Genomic DNA, 20008 nt, shown 5'->3' with positions numbered 1-20008 from the left:
TGGATTTAGTGAGCTTTCTTGTTTCTGTGAAACTATTTGGACTGGGATTTTCTCCCCCTCTCCACGGATCAATATGAATCTATTGTGAGCCTTGCTGGATCATGTTTTGACTTTGGGATAAAACATCACATTTGTGCACTGAGGAGGAGGGAGGGATTGAGAGAGAGAGAGAGGAGAGAGGAGAGAGGAGAGAGGAGAGGAGAGAGAGGAGAGAGAGAGAGAGAGAGAGAGAGAGAGAGAGAGAGAGAGAGAGAGAGAGAGAGAGAGAGAGAGAGAGAGAGAGAGAGAGAGAGAGAGAGAGAGAGAGAGAGAGAGAGAGAGAGAGAGAGAGAGAGAGAACAGTTGGGATATAGCAGAGGTCATGGCAGAGTATTCGTCAGTGTTCACAGGTGCCACATGAGGGCGTTGAGATGCAGCCAAGTACTTTAAATACATGTAAACTATGCATCCAAGCATTTTTCTCGTCTGGAGCACTACTCGGTCGGTTTATTCCCTGCTTTGGTGTGCAGCTAATCGCAAGTGTGCAGAACTAGCTGTATGTTGAACGTGACGAGCCGCAGATGCCTTTTTAGTGCTAGTCCATTATGCCCCTAACATGGGGACAATCAGAATGCACACTAATGGCCTTGCAGTTAAGTGAGTGGAAGATATCCATTAGCAGTTACCTTGAGGGTAATTTAACATGTGCACACGCACATGCATGCTCACTAACTCACTCGCTCACGTGTTCACTCACACGCTCACTGACTCACCCATCACACACAACTGTCTCATCACTCTCAATCACCCACTCACTCACTCCTCCCATCATTCTCACGCCCTCGCTCGCTCACTCACAACTCCCATCACTCTCACTTGCTCGCTCACTCAATCACTCACTCACATCATTCTCACCTCACTCACTACTCCCATTGTTCACACTCACACTTCCATCATTCTCACTCACTCACACTCATTCTCACTCACGACTCGCATCACTCACTCTTCGCTCGCTCACTCACGACTCCCATCATGCTCACTCACTCACGACTCCCATTGTTCTCACTCACACTCCCATCATTCTCACTCATTCAGACTCATTCTCACTCACACTCCCATCATTCTCACTCACTCAGACTCTCATTCTCACTCATTTTCTCATTCTCACTCACGACTCCAATCATTCTCGCTCACTCACTCACTCACAACTCCCATCATTCTCACTCACTCACTACCCAAATCATTCTCACTCACTCACTACCCAAATCATTCTCACTCACTCATTCACGACTCCCATCCTTCTCACTCACTCCCATCATTCTCACTCACTCAGACTCATCATTCTCACTCACTCATTCACGACTCCCATCCTTCTCACTCTTCGCTCGCTCGCTCACTCACTTATAACTCCCATCATTCTCACTCACTCACTCTGAACGCTGGACCTCCTGCGAGGCAGACATGCTAACCACTAGTCAACGATGCTTCCCAGTTGCTTCGTATTGCTTTTCATTTAAATCTCACTTGTCGAAATTAGTATTTCCGTGCAGCCCACATGCATTTCCCCGCGTCAACACTAGCCAGCAAAAGGCGAGCGCTCGACTGAACACGGAAGCGTTCCGGGGATTGGTGGTCAGGGAGGGCCGCGGCGTGGGATTGGCCGTGACGCAGGGAGCACGTAGGGCACATTGGCGGGACAAAAAGGGAGGGAGGGAGGGAGGGAGGTAACGAGAGAGGGGACGAGGGAGGCCGCTGTTGCTTGCAAGTGAGCAGTGGGGCAGAGTTAGCAGCAGATGGACTGCGGCTCCCGACAAATACACTTTCTACATGACCCTGGTCACTTGGTTGCCATGCGTGAGAGGGGCTAGCTGAGCATTTTTAATTTCCTCCGGATCTTTGCTCTTTACACATGGGCAGCTTCCAGCCAGCAGGTGCAAGCTCAGCAAACTCCAACGACTCGCCAATGCACCTTCGAGGGGAGTCCTACTAAATGCTTTGCACAGCTGCAGCATTTTCTACTAGCTAAGGCCACTTCGGGAGGGCACGTTAGGGGTGCTCACATTCTCTATGGTGAAGATGAGTGTGGACCCCGTGAAGGTGAAGGAGCTCCAAATTTGCACCTCTTCCAATGGAGAGAAAAGAGAATCCTGGGAGGGGACGGACGAGGTCCAAGAAGACCGCCTGGGACTCACTGCCAAGCCAAAAGACGTAAGTCCGACCAACTTTTGCATCCAGCTGTTTGCATCATCGCTAATAGATACTCTTCTTCCTTTGACTTTGCCGTCAGCTGTTAATGTACCATGTGAGCAGCTTATGGAGCTTATGAAGGGTCATAGGGAGGGTCACGCAGTCCAAACAGCAAACAAGTAAACTGCCTTGAAAAGTACTGCATTTCTGCGAATAGTAGCCACGGGTGTTCGTTTATATTTCATGTTCAAAATGTACACGCAATACAGGGATATTCATTAAAAATATTTTGTTTCTCTGAAGATGTTCTCAAGATGTGTTCCGAAGAAGAGGCACAGTGTGCTAGCTTCAAGTTGCTTATTTGTCTACTTAAAATGCAACAAGAATATGAAGAAGACAATAATTGGAGATTAGGTTAAAAAAAAAAAAAAAAAAAAAAAAGATCCACTACTTGGGGCACTTTGACTCAAGTTTCTCGGGCATTTTGTACAAAATGGCCCCAGACAATTGTGTGAAATTGACCCAAGCAGTGGATCAGTCCCTTTTTGAATCAAATTGAGTTATTTTTAACCAAACTGTTCTGCATCTCTTACAGTTTAAACACTTCAAATTTGGAATTGCTTATATACTGCGAAAGACCATTAATAATAATAAAAACAAATAAAATAAAAATAACTTAGAAAAAAACACAATCACTTTTAAATCTACAATACAGCAGAGGACACAAACTGTGATATGGCAGTGGTAAAAAAAAATAAAAATAAAAAATAAATAAAAAAATAAAGAGACTGTTCATGTGCCTTGGAAGAAGCTGCTGTTTTGGTTAGCAACATAGTTAAAATGGGCCCAGCAGTTCATAATTTCCTGATGGGTGGGTGGTTCTGTGGGATAAACTATTTGAGGGGGATGCGTTTATCAAGGGATAAACGTGCACAGCAATTACTGGCAAATATATATTACAGTATATGTTAAATATTAGCATTGCCGTCCTGTTGAAAGTAGGTACCTCTAAATTTTGTGATTTTTTTTTTATATGTTTATATTAGACATCTTATCCCTAATAGGCTCCTGGTACTCTCCAAAGTTGAGCTCCTTAACCACTGTAAACAAAAACAAAGGAAGCATTTTGTTTACAAACTGTTAACGACTGAACATGAAAACTGGGCCTATTGTATATGACAATATTTTTATTGTCATTAAACACAGGTTTATACATCAGAAGGCTTGAGAAATGACAATTAAAAGTACATTCAAGCTAGAAGTTTGTATAAAGAGGCACAAATGTTTCAATAATTTCATCGGAATTAATAGCAGACTATGGGAAGTAGCATTTATTCAATATCCGTGATGTCCATATTAGTATCTATGTACTAGTACACACTGTCGTCACTAATAAGACAATTCAACGCACTAGTAGCCTCACTAGTAATTCTTCCACTACATTATGCCATTTGTGCACAGTAGTAGGACAACTTTGGCATATTAATTGGACAGCTATGTTACTAGTAAGGTAAAATTAATGCATTAATGCAAGTAGGGTGAAATGTGGCTGAACGCGCATCATTTGTTTGGCTGCTCATTTAACCGGCGTTAATTCTCATTATAAAGCTCCAAGTAAACTTCAGTGCAATCACACTCGCCTTGCTGTCATATCTGCTGCAACACGTCACATCATCCGTGGCCTTTTACTCACCTATAAATATCCCCCCCTCGAGCGCGTCACTTTGTGCTCACCCTTTATTTATTCCCGCTGCCAACCCTTTGCGTCCCCTGAGCCAGTTACCTGGAAACTACTTCCGACTTCCTGCCGTGTCTCTATGGAACGGCAGAAGCGACAGCCCCATGTACGCAAGTAGATGAGTCAGGCTTTTGGGGGGCAATCACTCAGCAGTAAAGGTGATGTGATGAAGACGGTTAAAGGGAGGGAGTCATGTGATCAAAGCGTGGTCCAGCTGGCAGAGAGCAGGCTGTTAACGCCGACCGTATCGGATCGCAAGCAAAGACCCCACCCCGTGTCCGCCTACCCCACTGCCACCCTCCTCCAACAGCATGACACGTTATTCATAGCGTAAACTGACTCGGATGGATTAAGCACGTCCAAAATGTCGCAAACATATGGAAGGCCACCGTGGAAATCTTCTATCTTGCAAAATCAGAATTAAAGGGGTATCATATTAATTTAAAATTAGAATAAATTACTTTAAAAAAATAAATAAATACATTTTGGACAACAAGATGAACTTTATTTTTCAACCTCATCTACCAACTAGACTAAGTGCAATTTCAGGAGAAATTGTGTGGGAATGCTGAAAGCTGAATGCTGATAGGTGAATGCTAAGATTTGAATGCATGTGGAATACTTATTAAGTAAATTGAGAGATAAATTATGAAATTTGACCACCAACTGTGCCACCGAGCAGTATCAGACACCTGGTAATGATGACAAATTATATGTGTGGAAGTGGGCGTGGAAAGTGATACTTAAAGTTCACTGTCTGTCCCATTGAAAATGAATGGAGAAAAGTTGATATTTAATGTTAAATTGTGCAAATACGTTAAGTAATGTAGAATGAGACGATATATACCCCGGGAGGCGTGATTTTTTATTGTATTTTTTTTAAGCAAGTTGAAATTTGAACAGTGCAAATCGGAAGTATTGTGTGCGAGTAGTTACACGGCAAAAAAGTGTGCAGAATAAAAATCGCAATAACATATGTGGGAATGCTACAGCATTCCCACAACTAGACAAAGTGTAATTTCAGGAGAAATTGCGTGGGAATGCTGAACGCTGAATGCTCATGAAGAAAAGTCAAAGATAAATTATGTGGAAATTACTAATTATTAATTGTAGTTGAATTATAAATGAATAGAAAGAAAAACTAATCTGGCTAAGGTGGGATTTGAACCACCGCCTGCTGTTTACCAGTCAAACATCCGCTGCATTAGCCACTGGACCACTGCTGGTCCTGACCTTGTCCGTAAAAACTAAAACTACAATAAATTAAACCTACTTACCCCTAATGGTATTTTATTGGTCTTTTATGTTTTATTTTATTTGCATGTTAACATCTGCATAGTCAAATTAAATTTATAAATGATAATTGTACCCTTTCCCTTTACCATTTCTAGTTCTGTTGCTCGTCACATTTGTCATTTTAGCCAACAATCAAAGCAACAGCAAATTCCTCACAAAACCAAACTTATAACTAGCAATGGCTTCTTGACTTTAGTCGTTTTTCATTGACATTTATATGTGCTGAATTTAAAAATAAAAATGTCATTGTGCTGAAGGTGACATGCAGACGAGCCCGCAAGGTGGAAGGAGGCGTGTTCTTTGTGAGTATGACACACGGACGATTGAGAGGTTTTTCTGCTTTGTCTCTCTCCTCATTTGAATCTCCTCTGTGATGGCTGCATGAGCGCACGCACACGCCTTCAAACTAACCAATCACACGAGTCGCGTTCAAGTGAATGAAGGGCTTGTTAAAAGTGTTCAGTTCACCCATCTTTGCATTTTCGGTACCACTTCTCCAATTCCCAGTAGAAGAAAATAAAATGAACAGACTTTGTATTGATATTATTTCATAAATATTCTAAAACACTAAAAAAACAACACAATACTCAAGTTAGTATGACGTACATTAAGACAAAGCTTGCACTTGATACAACATGAACAATTTTTCAGACGCGACAGCAGCAATAAAAGGTGTTGAATCACTCCCCCCCCCCCTCCTTCATCATTACTGTTTGAGTAATATTTTAGAAGCACACTACAGTGCATGATAAATACGTGTAGTTTTATGGATATTCCGACACGCAGCGTTGGCAGCACATGAAGAAGAATACCGAGACGCAGTCAGCCATAATATTGATACTTGACCCTTTTGACAATCATCTGTCAATATTTTTTTCCAACCTTGCGAAAAGGTTAAAGAAGTCAAAATGAAATTTAAGATATGATTTGTGTTACAGTGTTAATCATAACTTCTCTTGTCAACTTCCTTTCTGGTCATTGAGACGTTGAGTGTTGAGGAATTTGTCACGTTTTGGATATTTCATTATAGTTAGTTTATACTTTTAGTTTACTTTTAAAAACTAATTAGTTTGTTAGTTTTTTTTAAGTTTGATTTTATTAGTTTTGGTATTAGTTTTAATTTGATTAATATATTGGGTATTTTGTAGAGTACAAGATTATTATTTTTTAAATATTTAGTTTTTAGAAGAGGGTTATTAGTTGTTGTTTTTTAACACTGTTTTAATTTGGTTTGATTAGTTTTAATAATAGTTTTTGGTTTTGTCAAGTGCAAGCTAAAAAAAATAAAGGCCACTAAAATATTGTGAAAGGAAGTAAAGTATCCATCCAACCATCCATTTTCTTGACCACATACTCCCCACAAGGATCGTGGGGGGGTGCTGGTGGGAAGTAAAAATAAGTTACAATTTTCAAATGACTGTTTAACCTTCCATCATCTGTATGGACGTATTCCCAAAACAAATATACATCGAAAATGAAAGCTCATATACGATATTACTTGACACAGACAAAAACGAAGGGCATGTTCACTACAAATTATGTTAGTTTTAATTTCACAAAGCAAGATGAAGTTTCAGTTTTTGTTTTTTAAAACCATTTTCGTTTGATTTAATAATGTTACTTTTACTTTGTTCGTTGGTTTGTGTGTGGTTTTCAGGTCTATTTCAACGGATAGGATGTAAATTGCCGGTGCTGTCAAATAAATAACAGTAGTCCAGCTACCAGCAATTATCAATGTCACGTTCCTGTCTTTACTGTAAACACAATGATGTGCAGATATACATAGAACGACCATCAAATAATGCAACAACTATTCTAACTGTAAATGCACTTGCCCTTGCACAGATTATTTGTGCAGTTAATTTCAGCTGCTGCAATCGTAAACAATAGCACAATCTTATATCCTTGCTGTCCAATGAAAAGCATGCAAATTTTGTTAAATAAGCGTGAACAACAGTATGAATATGTCGCTGCAAACATATAATATGTATAATATTTGGAATAAATCGATTTAACTGGACAACATCACGCAACAACATGCCCTGGCAAAGTAGTTGGGTGTCACCGTGCTCCAGTCACAAATTTTGCCCCAGTGGGAATGCGGCCCATCACCTTTTGAATTCCGGCGCCAGAGCATTAACACGCAAACACACGCGGCCACGAGTCTGCAATGCGAAGCCGTGCTATTTTATCCGACACGATTATTCGAGCTCACGGACGGACAAACTCTATGTCGTACCTGGTGCCCCCCTCGAATGGGACTGCACCAAACTGATGGCCATCGAGCCAAAGATGACCACAGCCTCAGCTGATGATAGCGCTCAAACTTGACCAGATTAAGTTGTAAAAAATAAAAAAATAAAAACACTGGCTATGTGACATCTTCGCACAAGTGATCCCACTGCACCTAACTGGCATGTGCCAAACGATACATGTAGCATGACATGTAAGCAACTCCAGTATCCAAATACATATTTTTGGATATGAGTTTTCGTCAAATGTACGTCCCAACATAGTTTAGTTAATCCCTCACTTTCAACCCCATCCGTGAACTCTAAGCGACATTCCCCTTGGTCTTGTTTTTCCATTTTGCGGCCGCAGCCGAAGCCTGAGAACGCAGTGACGATCGCCGTTTCCACACGGGTTCTCTTCCGAACGGAGCGGGAGCAGAAAGTGTACGAGCAGCACGGCGTGGAGGAGTACCTGAGATACCAAATCGAACACGAGAACGAACCCTTCGCCCCTGGGCCCGCTTTCCCCTTCGTCAAGGTTGAAAAGTGGAATTCATTTACCAGACATGCATACACACAAAGATAAACAGAGCATTTTTTTTTCCCCTTTTCTCTCTTCCAATGAAAATCAGAGGGCCCGGTTGTCAGATGTCGAGTTTCTTAGTTAGCAGCCATACACAAAAACGACAAAAGAACTGCGAGACAAAAAAAGTTTACGCATCTTGTCGATGTCTTGTCGCCAAAAGGCTCTGGAAGCGGTCAACGCTCGCCTGCGCGAGTTGTATCCGCAAAGCGAAGAGCTGTTCGACATCGTGCTGGTGACGTACAACCACGCTCACGTAGGGATCCGCCTCATCAACACCATCAACCATCACAGTAAGCCATTTTTTACATTTTTAACTCATTGATCTGAGGGACAGATGTGTAATGTGAGAAGATACGTTATTTTGGATATCAAAATTAGTGTTAATTCTGATTTCATTTAAAGTAATACCAGTTTTTTTTTTTTTTTTTTTTTTTTTTAATTTTCAGGAATTCCAGTTCCTCAGAACTTAGCAGTAATAATTTTAATAATAATGCATATATTTGTGGAGACTGGGCTCAAGTTGTAGTTTACAATTTTATAAATGTGCAGAATTTTACAAGTTACTTCATGTTAAAGATTAGGTAGCTCTAAATATGAAAAGAAAATGTTCCAAGCTGTCACCGACGTCGTACAAATGCAATTATGCCATCTAGTGGCAGAAAAATAACCAACACAAATCAATATCACACTCATTTTTCACAGTATTTTTTTAAGTAACAATATTATGAATTATGAAATTACTGTATGACAAAAACACAGCCATATTTCTATTAGTTTACATTACATTTTTTTACTTATGTTAATAAGAATATGAAACTTGAAAAAAAATGTTATTTTAGATAAATTTGCGATTGTGAGTTAACTATTGAAGTCATGTGATGAATTAAAAATTGTAATCGCCTGACACCACTAATTGAAACATTTCATTTTTTTTTTCAATTACAATTTTTTCTTTCATTCCAAAAAAAAAAAAAAAAAAAAAAAAGAAATGAAAGAGGACAGTAAGAAGTGAAACATAACTGCAGACTCAGGATGCCGAAGCGGACGTAAACAACGCGGATCAAACAGATGACTTTTCCAGGCTCATTCCCACGCAAATGTCCTCTCCGTCACTAACCACTTCCTGTTTGCATCATCAAACGATATCAGATCCTCCGGCCCTCACGCTGTGTCGGGTTTAAAAACAAGTCCCGCGGGATCCAAGGTTAATCGGCGGGCCCCCCCTAAAACAAAACAAAAAACACGCGGAGAGGAGCCGCCCGGATGAGACGGCGTTAGATCTCTCTGGTGGCGCTCTGCGGGAAGACTCAACGGTTCCGAGACCTCTGAGCTTGCCGACAAAAGCGAAGGCAAACAAAACCTCTCAGATGTTACAGAGACATGTTGATGTTGAACAAACCTCCCGCTGAGAGGGTCAGCGATGGGCCACCCCTAGCGACGCGGTCATTAAAAAATGATTAAGACAGAATTCCATTATTGTTTGTTGTGCAGATTTTCTCATAGGAAACTTTTGACACCTTTGGGGGACATTGTATTTTCAGACTAGGTTTTTTTTTGTTTTTTTTGGGTGGCTTTGACATTGCAAGATATTTGTAGACATAAAGTGTAAATCAACCTTAAACATGTCTTGAGAATGACATTATATGTGACCTCACTAGTCTAAACATGACATTCTGATTCGGATTACATTTGTGGAATTTGAGTTATGAAGCAAAATCCAGCCGTTTTTATCCATCTCAGGGGGCGGCCATTTTGCCACTTGCTGTCGACTGAAGAAAACAGAGAAGCTCAGGGCTCAGGCAACGACCAATCACAGCTCACCTGTTGTCTGAAGCTGTGCTGTGATTGGTTGATACTTCTTCAGTTGACAGCAAGTGGCAAAATGGCCGCCCCCGAGGTGGAAAAACGGTTGGATTTTGCTACTTATTACTCAGAATGCCATATTTCGACCAGTGGGGTTGCATAGAATAAATTGTCCCCAAAAAAATTGGGGGTTGACTTCCCCGTTAACATTTTTTTCAGAATTTCCAGCAGTTAATAATAAACCAATCAGTAGCGACACTCTTGACCTTTCCCGTTTTTCTTAATCGCTGTGTTTCAAATGTCACAATTGAGAAACCCAAATCACACTGAGATGTGAGATAAGATCACACAGTCGATGAGTACAAAAGACTGCGGCATGTTTTCCCTGGATGGAAGACTAGAAAAAGCTCAAGTACAAAGAGTTGGGGGAATCAAACCCACCAAGCCGCAAATACAAAGCTAAATAAACAGTCAGTGAGATGAGATCAAGTAGAACCAGTCGGATCACTTGCAGGGTTTTGTACTGCAGTTATATCTGCTTTTGTCTTTAAAACCACATGGACTGGTTTTAACGTGTTTGATTTAGAAAATTAATCCGTACATATCACATAGGACATTAAACACTTCATAAATGGCAGTAAAGATGGGGAAAAAAGACTCAGTTGATTATGAATTTAAAGGCATACCCAACTACAGATAGTGGGTCGCTTGGTACTTATTAGTTTATTTACCTTGTACAACCCCAAGCAAAAAGTATGGAATCACCAATCTTGGACGAGCACTCAGACGTTTTATTCTGTCGATCAAACTCAGATAAAAAGCATGAAACAGTCGTAAGGTCATTCCAAAGTGCAATATCTTGGCTTTCAGAAACACTAAACAAAATGAAGAAAAAAAACTGTGCTGGTCAGTAAATGTTACTTTTACAGAGCTGGATGACTGGATGAAGGTTGTCTTCAGTGAGGAGTCACAAATCTGCATTGGACAAGGTGATGACGCTGGAACTTTTGTTTGGTGCCGTTCCAGTGAGATTCACAAAGAGAAAACATCCAAATTCCCACAGTACATCCAAATTCCCACAGTAAAATAAATGCACACGTTTACATTGACATTTCGGACAGCTTTCTTATCCCTTCAATTGAAAAAATGACATTTTCCAAGATGACAATGCATCATGCCACAGAGCAAAATCTGTGAAGGCATTCCGTGGAGAAAGACACATCCAGTCAATGTCATGGCTTGCAAATAGCCCATATCTCAACCCAATGGAAAAGCTGTGGTGGAAATTGAAAAAAAAAAATGGTGCAAATATGATCTGGTAACTGCAATCAAAGAGAGTTGGCACCAGATTGATGAAGAATACTGTTTGTCACTCATTAAGTCCATGCCTCAGAGACCGCAAGCTGTCGTAAAAACCAGAGGTGGTGTAACTAAATACTAGTGATGTTTTGATTTCTTTGTCTGTTTTTCATGATTCCATATTTTTATTCCTCAGAATGGAGTGATTCAATATTTATTTCCCTGCACTTGCTCTATAAAAGTAACATTTACTGACCAGTGCAATGTTTTTTCTTCATTTCTTTTAGTGTTTCTGAAAGCCAAGATGTTGCACTTTGGAATGACCTTACGACTGTTTCATGCTTTTTTATCTGAGTTTGGTCTAAAACGTCTAAGTGAGTGCTCGTCCAAGACTGATAATTCCACACTTTTCGCTTGGGGTATAGTACGTAAACTGATGAGCACAACTGTAAATAGCCAAAAGCTAAACGTCCATTAATGACACAAAAATGCTATGAATCTACTCATGTCAACTTCAACCGCTGAAAATATCAAAACAATTGCCACAGTATTTTGGATTGTATGGGCATTAAGCTTTTGTCGCACTCTCAGAGCTCATAAGTTTACATACTCCTAAGGTATGTAAACCTTCAAACACTACTCTATATATCAGGCACCCAGCAACTTCGTTAGATTCGAGCTGGCTCGCCTCAAGCGGTCTTGAACAAAATGGCCACATTGCGCTCATGTTTGCGTCACACCACTCTTCTGGAATAAATGTAAAATAAAACAAAATAAAATCAAAATAAATGTGTCGTTCCCAGATCTTTTCATTGAGCGTTTCTGCATGACTGGCGGAAGCAGTCCCATCGGTTACCTAAAGGCCTGGCAAACCAACCTCTACCTGTCGGCCGACGCAGAAAAGGTCAGAGAGGCGCTGGCTGAAGGTGAGCGTTTATTCCATTTCAGTGATATATATTTCTCCTTCCCTACTATTTCTTGAAATTACTTTTTTTTTTTTTTTTTTTTTTTGTGACAAAACAGCTGAATTAAACAACACTCGATCTGCTCTAAATGCAACGTGACATTAGCATCAATTAACATTGATTATTCCTAATCACTCCAGTTAGACAACATATTGACATTTGCGGTTTGGACCCTGGAGGGAGGATTAAGTGCAGGACCCACATACCTCTCAAGGTGACTAACGAGTCGCATACACGTGCATACGCCGCCGCAAGGCAATGAAGGAGTCCTTGACATTTTATTTGAAAGGTCTTAATTAGCTGTAAGGACATCTGCTAGTATTTCCCGGGTGTGGAGGATATCACACCGCGCGTGCTTTCATTATTGTGTGAATGATGACGCGTTGTACGTTGGAAAAGTTTAGTTAGCAAAATATACTCGTGTGATGTCATTTTGACAACCCTCATCAGGCATCGCGGCGGCAACCATGTTCACGCCAGAGAAGCGGACCGAGGTGTCCGAGTCCCAGCTGAGGGTGGCGTTTGACGGCGACGCCGTTCTCTTCTCTGACGAGTCCGAGCGCATTTTCAAGGCCCACGGCTTGGACAAGTTCTTCGAACACGAGCGGGAAAACGAGGACACGCTGCTGGATCACGTGTGTACTTTTAAACTATAAACTGTGACTGTGAAATCAATACACTGAATCACAATCTACGCTCATCTCCAAAAAGGGTCCATTAAAAGGTTTCCTGGAGGCCCTGGGGAATCTCCAGAAGAAATTTTACGCTAAAGGCCAGCGCCTGAACTGCCCGATCCGGACCTTCTTAGTGACGGCCCGGAGCGCAGCCAGCTCCGGCATCCGAGCCCTGAAGACCCTCAGGGCCTGGGGGCTGGAGATCGACGAGGCCTTGTTCCTGGCGGGGGCGCCCAAGGGCCCCATGCTGGAGAAGATAAGACCGCACATCTACTTCGACGACCAGATGTTTCACGTGGAGGGCGCGGCCGAGATGGGCACCATCGCGGCCCACGTGCCATACGGTATCGCGCAGAAGCACAACACCAGACAAAAATCCGCTGTGGCCAAGTAGACGAGAAGTGGAAATGAACTTTGACCTTCAAAAGTCTGTTCCAATACTTTTATAACTTGGAAAACGGTCTTATCTACAAGCTATTTTATTTTTTTGCTGCTTTCAAGCCAAGGCTACAAAGAGAAAGTCAACACCAAGCATCAGGAATCAAATAAGCAATCAGTACAAGATGGAGATATGAAAAGGTCAAAGGTCAAAGGTCAAAATATATGCAATGCACATCAGTGGAACCCCCAAAGTCAATCAGTTTTGTGATGCTGGATGACTTTCAAGTTGTTCTAATTTCAAAAGAGTTTTAGAATAAAAATAATGTAAAAATCATTCAACATATTTTTTTTAATTGTCACAAAACTACAGATAGAATTTTTTTTCTTTAAAAAAAAAAAAAAAAAAAACATCCTCTGTTATCTGTTGAAAATTCACCTATTTGTCGTTTTGTGCTCAGGCCAGAGCAAAAAACAAAACCCCTCCCCAAAAAAACAAAAACAAAAAAAAAACTTTTCATTTGTTTTATACCTATATTATAATAGTTTTTATTTGACATGGTGACATCTTGGTGTGATTCAAGTGAACATCCATCCATTCATCCATTCTCTGAACCGCTTACTCCTCACAAGGGTCACGGGGGGTGCTGGAGCCTATCTCAGCTGGCTCTGGGCAGTAGGCGGGGTACACGCTGAACTGGTCTCCAGCCAATCGCAGGGCACACAGAGACGAACGACCATCCACACACACAAGCACGCCTACGTGCTAACCACTTAGCCTCAAGTGAACATGATGAAGCAAATTCAGGACAATAATTTAGAGAAAGAATAGGAAGGTGTTTCGTTTACAGAACAATAGTGTCACCTAGTGGCTTTTTAGAGGTACTGTTTGAATTGGAACTGCGGAGGGATACAAAACAAAAAACAAGAAAAAAACAAAAAAAAACAAGCACAATTTAGGGTACCGGTAGTTAGGGTTTTGTTTGAATTATGAGGCATGGTTTTTTTCCCACAGAAATGAACTTCAAATTATGCAACTTTTAGGACATTTGACTTTGGAGGTTCCACTGTTGATATATTTCATGTTATGAAGAGTCCTAGCTTTTAATATAAAAAATATAGAATGTGCAAAAATAAATGTAAAAATACTGATAATGGGACTCCACCATTTATTTTGGAGAACATAATCTAGATCCTTGAATATAGTTATAAACAGTAAACACGCAGTGATTTATTTATTTTTTAACCTCATCATGGTGTGGGTCTCTCGCATTTTAAAAACTGGTTAAGATGTTCAGAATTGGTATGTTTGAACATTGCTTAAAATTGGCCACTGCAAGGTCAAGCAATTTGGAAGAGTCAAGGGTTTAAAAAAAAAAAAAAAAAAAGTACAGTATTATATGAACAAAGATGAGTTCATGCATATTACCCCGATTGGAAAATGAAAAAAAAACAAACAAAAAAACCACAAAAAAAACCAGCATGACTGGTTTTAGCAGCTAATGTCTTTTTAATGGAAAATTTCAATATGTACATGAATTATAAATAAAGATGTTTAAAAAAAAAAAAATTGCATTTGTCATTAATTTCATTCTGTTCGGCCTGCGGTGTAATTTTAATAAATCAAATTTCAGTGGAAGAAAAAAAAATCCCAAAACACTTGTGTAAAATGTACGTAATTAAAACCTGAAACCCCTCTGAGAAGAAAAAAAAAAAAAGGCACAATAGCGTCATCACTACCACCATCCACCATAGGGTGGCAGCACTGCAATGCAAACGATCGACAGAAGCTGGAGGCCTCCATCCCAGACTATATTAATTATTTAGCATGAAAGCAGGTTGACTTTTTAGTCATCCTCATTGTGTTCCCCTTATCTTTTCACAACAGACACACAGCCCGCTCCTCCATTGAGCTCCGCCTGTGATATATGTGTTCATAATATTCCCGGCTGTAATTGATCCACCAGCAGAATTCAGCCGATAAAAGCCAGAAAGCGCCCGGCGGTCGTCTACCTAGCGCCTTAGTGCTAAAAAGCAGGCGAGAAAGATAAATGTGCCTGGATGGCGTGGAGCCAGCTGGCTATCTTTGCAAAAAGAGAGAGCTCCTCTAATGACACACATGCGGGGCGGCCTTGCCAAGCGTACGCATCAACAGACAATATCCATCAGCTCGAAGGGATCATGAAGCAAAGGACGACCGCTTTGTGCTTCATTATGCCCGGAAAGGTGCCTGGGGGATGTTATCCCGGCATGCCTCAACTGTGGGACACCACCAGATACAACAGGCAATGCGAAGCAACTGAACTGTGACGGCCACTCACTTGAGTGGCACAAACACATAAAACGGTGGGTGACGCTCATCAGGTTTGGCTTATGCTTATGATAGATGGACGGAGATGTATAGGCAACCTTGAATAGCTCCAGGAAACAAGACGACATACGGCTGAAGTAAGAGGAAACGACAGACAGATGGTGGGCAAATCAGAAATGAGCCCATAAAGATGCCATTCATAAGCACATTAGGCTGCATCAAAACAGCAGCAGCAACAATCCATTTTCAAAAGGATTTTGTTGAAAACAAAAATGCCATTTTGTGTGAGTGTAGCAGTAGTAATAGTATAATTAGAATATATATATATATATATATATATATATATATATATATATATATATATATATATATATATATATATATATATATATATATATATTTATATTAGGGGTGGGAACCTCTGGCTACTTCACGATACGATATGCGATACAAGGCTCACAATAACGATTATCTCACGATATGACGATACCGCGATTATCAATATATCGCTCATATAATAAATCCACGATAATCTATGATAAAGCTAATCAGATAACAATAATTCTTATTATAATAAATCAATATAAATTAAATAAATATCAATAATAAAAATAATAATAATAAATAAATAAGTAATAAAATTATTTTAAAAATCATATAATAATATAAATAAATATAAATACATAAATAAATTTATACATTTATATACATTTATATATACAAAAATATAAGTAAAATAATAATAGCGATAATAATAATAAATCTAAATATAATAAGCTCATGTGTCTTCTTCGCCTGAAGACTTGCATACATTTCGGTGCCATATAAATATATATATATATATATATATATATATATGGTTATGTTTATTGCTCAAACACATGTGCCATCTTTAACGTAGCTTAACGTAGATCCTTTAGCTATCAGCTAAAGAATCATCTGCGGTCAAAATTAATAGTGTATTTAATCTGCGTTAATACATGATTAATGTGATACTTTTTTGTGGTTAATTAATTTGTTAACGCTTTAACTATGTATTGTACAGATATTGCACTATGTAAACATTCAAGATTTCAAAAGATGAAAGTTGGTTGTCATTATCTGGGCAGAAAATCTTTTTAGTCTTATTAGCATCTAGCAGAAGTTTGAAAAGTGTGTTTTTGCAGACGTGTGCTGTCTGATAAAGTTCTGATTATGTTAATGCGAACCAACAACGCGATCCCTTTTTGAATAGCTGTCTGAAAAGCTCCAAATTCAGCAGGTAGATAATGGCAGGACTGCCCATTAGGAAATCCATTTTCACCAGCAACACACTAAGTCTTGTGTTTCCATGGATACCTGAGCCAGGTCGGGAGAAAAAAGGTGGCGGCAAATGTAGCCAACAGTGAAAAAGTGTCATGAGAGCGGCGAGATATCATCTGAAGTGGCAATGAGGGAAGCAGGAAGGACGATAAGAGCAAGGACACACTGCTAGAAGAGCATTTGTGATTTACTTTAGATGTTCACAAGCGCCTGCGAGGCAATTTCCACATACAAAACAGGTCAGAACAGATGTGTCACATGTGCAACCCCGACAGTCAGTCGAAGGTGTTGCCAAGCAGGAAGCCCCAAAGAAGTGAAGGACGCAATGGAAGGCAAAAAGAATGAAAGAATAGAAGAGAGGGAAATGTTAGAGATAGACACAGAATGAAAACTTAAGATTTTCAGATGCCCATTCACCTCTTCAAAGTCCATAATCAATTCGATTTTAAATTTACATTTTCCCTTTTCTCCTGTTCAATGATACAGGAATTTTTTTCAAATATTAACATACACAAATTATTGTGTATGTTAATTAGTGTCGATAAAGGTATGTGTGCAATGATAAAAATATGGACAAAAAATATTTTATAAAGTATGGATCAATTATTAGTTAAATAAATAAATAAATAAATGTAATTAGAAATTAATTTAATTAAATAAATTTACCACATTTTAAGTTAAATACCAGCTGTGTTATACCAACCATAAAAAGTAATTTAAATAATGTAATGTAATGAACCTTTTTGTATTATTTCTTTTTTTTTTTTTATTAAAATGACAGGTATTTTTTTTTAACCGAAAAGATGCCAATGAAGGGATTTAGTTTAACTGTAAACATTTGAAAATGTATTTTACATTTGACAATTTTCAATTAAAAAAATGTAAATGGAACGATCAGAGCAAGCAATTTATTTTGAATAAAAAACATTTCACTATAAGGTTGGTTTTTGACCATAAAAACTTGGAAAACAAATTTAATTTACAAAAAAATACCCGAATACAACAGCAAATAATGAAAAGAAAAAGTGATTAAAATAAATTCAGTAACAAAAGCATGAACAAAGGAATTTATTTTAAATATGAGACATGAAAAAAAAAACCACACTGCTCATAAACGGTTTTATGTTACAGTCTGCCTGCATTGGGGGCCAAGTGAGGCAATGAATTTCCAACAAATCCATAAGTTGGAATACTTGCTTGAACTGTTTCCTGCTCTTTTTTTTTTTTTTTTTACCTTTACTGCCACCTGTTGGACTGGAGTCAATGGAATAGTCTTGCCTGTCACGTGAGAAGACATTTGGGATTGTTGCGCCTTGGCAGAGGTTTTGTTGATTTTTACTCTTGGGTGTTAAATAGCCTTTCTTGGCTCGGCATCGTTTTGAGTCATCCCCTCACACATCCTCCCAGCGGACTTATATTTATGCAAAGAGCTCTTCTTCCCCGTACATTGGTACTCATCCATATCCAATTAACGCAAGCTAGCGAGTGCTGCTGGGCATCGCCTCTCTGTCTAAGTCTTCCCATTTTTTTCAACTTAAACCATATGTTGACACTGTGGCGGTGCTCTTAATAGCCTTTCGGACGGAGCGAAGGGGCATCCTCGACTATGCTAGAAGCTCACATTACTGCATCATTAGCGGCCATCGAGCTGTGGCAGTGTTTGTTATTCGCTATTTAACTCTTCCAGGAATAACAAATAACGATGCCCTGGTTCGACTTGGAATCAGTGTGACGCTGAGCTGGGGGCGCAAAGTGAGGGTTACCCCAATTGGCTGTGCAAATCAATTATTCGATCAATGTAAATTTTACGGTGTTTTTTTTTCCTGACTAATGCAAATTGCTGAATGACAAACGGGCAATTTTTGTACCTTAACTGAAAAAACAAGCCACCATTCGTACTACACGATGTAAACAAAGTGCAAACAGGCCGTTTTGCCATTTTTTTTTCTTCGCTTATCATCCCCACTGAATTAATGTTGCACGCCAGCTTGTACACCGGTCGTGTATCCACAGCATAAATGTTAATCAGCTGTCTCGACCTTGCTGTCGAATCAATGACGGCCGCTCGACTTTGTCAAGGCCCCTTTCCCTCCTTCCTCCCGGCGCAACCGCCAAGGCTATATTTAGATACAGGAGTCACAATACGTAGCCAAGTAATCACCCCCATCCTGTGTGAGTGATGAGCTGCTGCTTGCCACCAGCCAAGTTTCTTTTCTTTGGGGGGAGGGGTGCTATTGGGGTCAGCTTTACGTCAACTAAATATACGATATCATTTTCAACAGTGGTCGACAAAATAATTGCTGTAAATTCTATATTGTTCAATTATTTAATAGTCACACCAATCTAATTACACATTGAAAAGGCTATTTAAATATATATATATATATATATATATATATATATATATATATATATATATATATATGTATAATATGTATAAACTGCCTATATATATATATAAACTGCCGTTTCTCTCACAGGCCAACACGGAGGTGCTGATGCATGCTTTTATTTCTTGTCGTTTAGATTATTGTAATTCCCTGCTCTCTGGTCTTCCCAAAAAGAATATTTCAGTCCTACAGCTCCTTCAGAACTCAGCTGCACGTGTGCTGACGGGGACCGGAGGGCGGGAGCACATTACACCAGTTTTAAAATCGCTGCATTGGCTCCCCGTGCGTTTCAGGATTGATTTTAAGGTGCTTTTATTAGTTTTTAAATGTCTTAACGGTCTTGGCCCATCTTATTTATCTGACTTGCTTTTACCCTATTACCCCTCGCGGCCTCTGAGGTCTTCTGGCAGCGGCCTTTTAACTATTCCAAAGGTGAGGACCAAGACACATGGTGAAGCTGCCTTTAGCCACTATGGTCCTCACCTATGGAATGGCATGCCAGAGAGCATCAGGTCTGCAGAGAATATTTATGTTTTTAAGAGGAGGCTTAAGACTTACTTTTTTAGTTTGGCATTTGATTGACCTTTTTTATTTTTATTTTATTTTATTTTATTTTACTTATTATTATTTTTACTTTTTTATCCCCTTTTATTTATTTAACTTTTAATCTATATTGTCTTGTAGCTTTGTTTTTATTTATTTATTTTTTCTATCGTGTTTAACCGTTTTCTTTTAGTGTTTAAATGTTTTTATTTGGTAGTTATAAAATTTTTAGCTCCAGTGTTTTCTCATGGGGGAGCCTCCACAGTGAGAGGGATGCTTGGTCTTCATCCATCTCACTGTGGATGAACTCCTCCTGGGTGCCTTTC

General features: G+C 39.5%; 1 protein-coding gene and 1 long non-coding RNA gene across 5 annotated transcripts in view; one reads left to right on the top strand and one right to left on the bottom strand.

Moving 5' to 3' along the window:
• The first annotated feature begins 1728 nt into the window (after window positions 1–1728).
• On the top strand, window positions 1729–14503 carry nt5c1aa (5'-nucleotidase, cytosolic IAa). Of its 4 annotated transcripts, XM_077507900.1 has the most exons (7): window positions 1729–2187; window positions 5458–5502; window positions 7802–7969; window positions 8178–8307; window positions 11923–12045; window positions 12535–12719; window positions 12796–14503. In XM_077507900.1, the coding sequence occupies exons 1-7, from the start codon at window positions 2047–2049 to the stop codon at window positions 13150–13152; spliced, it is 1149 nt and encodes a 382-aa protein (XP_077364026.1). In that variant the 5' UTR covers window positions 1729–2046; the 3' UTR covers window positions 13153–14503. The 4 variants fall into 4 exon arrangements, with proteins under 4 accessions (XP_077364026.1, XP_077364027.1, XP_077364028.1 ...); XM_077507901.1 differs by lacking the exon at window positions 5458–5502; XM_077507902.1 differs by lacking the exon at window positions 7802–7969.
• Window positions 14504–17969: 3466 nt separating this feature from the next.
• The window catches only part of LOC144007515 (uncharacterized), a 30814-nt gene continuing 28775 nt past the window's right edge, over window positions 17970–20008 (bottom strand). Inside the window, exon 5 of the long non-coding RNA XR_013280198.1 lies at window positions 17970–17983. This is a non-coding gene — a long non-coding RNA (uncharacterized LOC144007515). The remainder of the gene's footprint in view (window positions 17984–20008) is intronic.

The sequence above is a fragment of the Festucalex cinctus genome, chromosome 19, assembly GCF_051991245.1.
Source record: "Festucalex cinctus isolate MCC-2025b chromosome 19, RoL_Fcin_1.0, whole genome shotgun sequence".
Taxonomy (NCBI): Eukaryota; Metazoa; Chordata; class Actinopteri; order Syngnathiformes; family Syngnathidae; genus Festucalex; species Festucalex cinctus.
The sequence above is the reverse complement of the archived record's forward strand: the minus strand, read 5'-3'. Positions and strand labels throughout refer to the sequence as shown.

Bases quoted from the DNA above. Each gene is read 5' to 3' on its own strand.
- nt5c1aa (XM_077507900.1), top strand. From the start codon at position 2,047: ATGGTGAAGATGAGTGTGGACCCCGTGAAGGTGAAGGAGCTCCAAATT. The intron at 7,970-8,177 runs GTTGAAAAGTGG...TGTCGCCAAAAG, and splicing joins CCGCTTTCCCCTTCGTCAAG to GCTCTGGAAGCGGTCAACGC. The intron at 12,720-12,795 runs GTGTGTACTTTT...ATCTCCAAAAAG, and splicing joins AGGACACGCTGCTGGATCAC to GGTCCATTAAAAGGTTTCCT.